This window comes from Helianthus annuus, chromosome 13 (genome assembly GCF_002127325.2).
Source record: "Helianthus annuus cultivar XRQ/B chromosome 13, HanXRQr2.0-SUNRISE, whole genome shotgun sequence".
NCBI classification, from domain to species: Eukaryota; Viridiplantae; Streptophyta; class Magnoliopsida; order Asterales; family Asteraceae; genus Helianthus; species Helianthus annuus.
This window is the reverse complement of record NC_035445.2, coordinates 115306787-115309974: the sequence shown is the minus strand read 5'-3', so window position 1 is coordinate 115309974 and position 3188 is coordinate 115306787. Positions and strand designations below refer to the sequence as shown.

The 3188-nt window shown below is 33.7% G+C and overlaps 1 protein-coding gene across 1 annotated transcript; it reads right to left on the bottom strand.

Annotated features, from left to right (window-relative positions):
- Positions 1-2413: 2413 nt before the first annotated feature.
- Positions 2414-2851, bottom strand: LOC118485835. The gene has a single exon (XM_035982320.1). The coding sequence runs from the start codon at positions 2849-2851 to the stop codon at positions 2414-2416; it is 438 nt and encodes a 145-aa protein (XP_035838213.1).
- Positions 2852-3188: the final 337 nt, after the last annotated feature.

The following is a 3188-nucleotide window of genomic DNA, read 5'->3' as shown; positions in this document are numbered from 1 at the left end:
CACTTCAAAAATAATATATTTTCTATTTTAACAAAATATGATATATTTTATAATAGTTGTAAAGATCCATACTTTGTTGTTTATTCGGTTTCAAAAATACCGTTTACCACATTTGTCATGATACGAATTTATTTCCGGAATATATATATACATATTTGGGTATAAGTTATTTATTTATTTTCTTGTGATTTTTGTAATATTTCAAATTACAATTTTTAGTATTTTGGTGTGATATATTATTTCCAAGTCCCTAATTTTTAATATAACTAATACAAGTAATATACATGTAGCACATAATTTTGTGACTTCTAAATATATATTTTACTAAATATAAACTTAGTCATTTTTATTATAGAAAATCAACCTCCAATGCTTGTAATTTTTATAACAAAAAAATTATGGCAATTTTTTTTTTAAAACCATGATCAAAAATTATTTGTAAACAATTGTTTAAAAGTATTTTTCTAAGTGTTGAATTTTTACAAAAATATTGCCATAGTTTCCCTTGAAAATGGAGGTTTTCATGCTTATTAGCATATCATTTTCTTTTCAAAAATTCATCATCAATCATCAACAATTAGCCTACAACTTACCATGAGCCATAACATGCACTTCTACAAGATGGTATGAACTTGAAGTTTTGTAAGATCTTGTAGTATTTTAGCATGTTGTTTATCATGATATACTAAAACTAAAAACATGGTTTTATTTCATAAAAGGCATTCTTACAAAATTTCAACCTTTACAACTTGTAACACATTTTTACAAAAATTGATCTTCTTGAATTTTTCATGTTTTCCATACATCAAGTGTTCCATTTTACACTTAAAACATGTTTACTTTCTTTCAAAAACCAAGTCATGTTAAATCTTGATGTAAACTTTAATTTCTTGAAACTTTTATCTTTGAAATCTTATATTTTTAAGACTTACAACTTGTAGGAATCATCATCCTACACAAAATCATGTTTATCTTCAAGTTCACACTTAACATAAAGGATGATCAACATAGATCTTTTAAGATTCGTCCTCATACTTGCTAAATCATGTTTTAAATCATCATCTAGCAAGCTTTTATGTGGTGATCTACACCATACATTCAAGAAATCAACAAACAAGTTCATCACATACACTAAACAACTTAGATCTTCATGATTTCAAGCTTTATTCTTATGTTCATGTTCTTGTTTTGGTGTGATTCTTTAGATCTTTAGTTACTACATACTTTAACCACTAAAATCAAGTGTAAAAACAAGATCAAGAGGGCTTACTACTACCACAAGGGCTAGGGAAGAACAAGATGCAAAATGAAGAAGAAAATAGGTGGGTAATAGCTCCACAAGATGGTCCTTCAAGTCTCCTTGCTTGCAACCTTCCTAAGTAGCTTTGATTCACCGTAGAATGTGCTTAGATTGTATAGAAATGAGCTATAGAATGGAGGTGAAGAAGAGGGTGTTTGGCCGTGAGATTTGTGAGGGAGAAGAGGGAGTTTGTGAGTTTGAAAGTGTTGAGAATGATAAGTGTGGTGAACTAATGGTTATATGTATCTTTATCCTCCAACAACAATTTACACAATGGATCCCATGTCTAATATCTTCTTAACAAATCAAATAAAATAATCAAGAAAATAGGGGGGGGGGTCTTGGTTCGGTTTCAATTACTAGTTAGCTAATCTTGTTGCACTTCAAGTGTTAAGTAAGGTGTTAAGTGTGTTTAGGTGTTTTAAGATGTAATATGGTGTTTAGTGTTTACAACTAGCTTCATGATGTTAGAACAATGCTTCTAGTTCAATTTTGTTGTTTCGGGTAGTGTTCGGTTGTTCGTTTGGTTACTGGTTCATTAACGTGCTAAATTGCGCAGTTTAGTGTATTATGAGATACCTTTTATGACTGTTTTCATTCCCGACACTTTACAAGTTATTCTGGACAATTAAACCTTATTTCTGCACAATATTTTGGTGTTAAATTGCTGAATTTTGTTGAATTTTGCAGAATTCTGCATTTAGAGTGTGTTTCGGGCACTTTTTAGTGTTTAATCGTCACTCGGAAGGCAGTTTCATAACCCATACTTTCCTACATAGAATTCTAGTGTAAACCTTGGTTCCGAGACTCAATTTGTGTCCTAACATGATGTCTGTCTGAGTACTGAACTCTCGTCAGTACTACTAGTTTATCTGATTATTGTGCTAGTCTCGTTCTGTGTACTAATTTAACTGTTTCGAGTTGCATTTAACAATCATAAGTAACATGTAATGCATTTGTGAGTTCTTTGAAAGTAAATCATGAAATCATTCACATCATAAATTCATCATACACAACCATATATTACAAGTTACTCTTCACATTGAACGGAATTACATGGAAAAGTGCCAGTTGTCACATTCTCCCCCCGTTAAAAGAATTTCGTCCTGAAATTCAAGCTGCGTTATCGGTTGCAGGGGAGTTGTGAAACAAATGCGGATACTTGGACTTGATTTGGTCTTCATGTTCCCAAGTAAACTCTGGGCCATGACGTGAATTCCAACGGACTTTGACGAGTTTAATACGATTTCTCCGTGTTTTGTGGACCTTCCAGTCCGTAACCTCAATATGTTCTTCATTAAATTGGAGTTTGTCGTTGATGTGAATCTCGTCAGCGGGAATGACGACTGTTTCTTGAGTAGGACTCTTCTTGAGATTAGACACGTGAAACGTGTTGTGAACACTGTTAAGTTCTTTTGGAAACTTCAACTTGTATACAACGGTTCCGATTTTCTCTAGAATCTGGAAAGGACCAATGTAACGCGGGTTCAACTTTCCACGTTTACTAAACCGCACTACGTCTTTCCAAGGCGAGACTTTCAATAAGACCATATCTCCAACCTTAAATTCCAATGGGTCGCTTGTCGGCGTAACTCTTTTGTCTATCACGTGCTGACTTGATACGATCACGTATCTGAGCAATCTTGTCTGTAGTTTCCTGAACCATTTCTGGGCCAATAAGCTGCATATCTCCGGTCTCCGCCCAACACAACGGGGACCGACACTTACATCCATATAAAGCTTCAAACGGAGCATCCTGATTGCTGGTGTGATAGCTATTATTGTAAGAAAACTCCACTAAAGGCAAGTGAGTATCCCAAATCCCACTAAAGTCCATCACACAAGCTCGTAGCATGTCTTCCAAAGTCTGTATCGTTCGTTCACTTTG

Bases quoted from the DNA above. Each gene is read 5' to 3' on its own strand.
- LOC118485835 (XM_035982320.1), bottom strand. From the start codon at position 2,851: ATGGTCTTATTGAAAGTCTCGCCTTGGAAAGACGTAGTGCGGTTTAGT.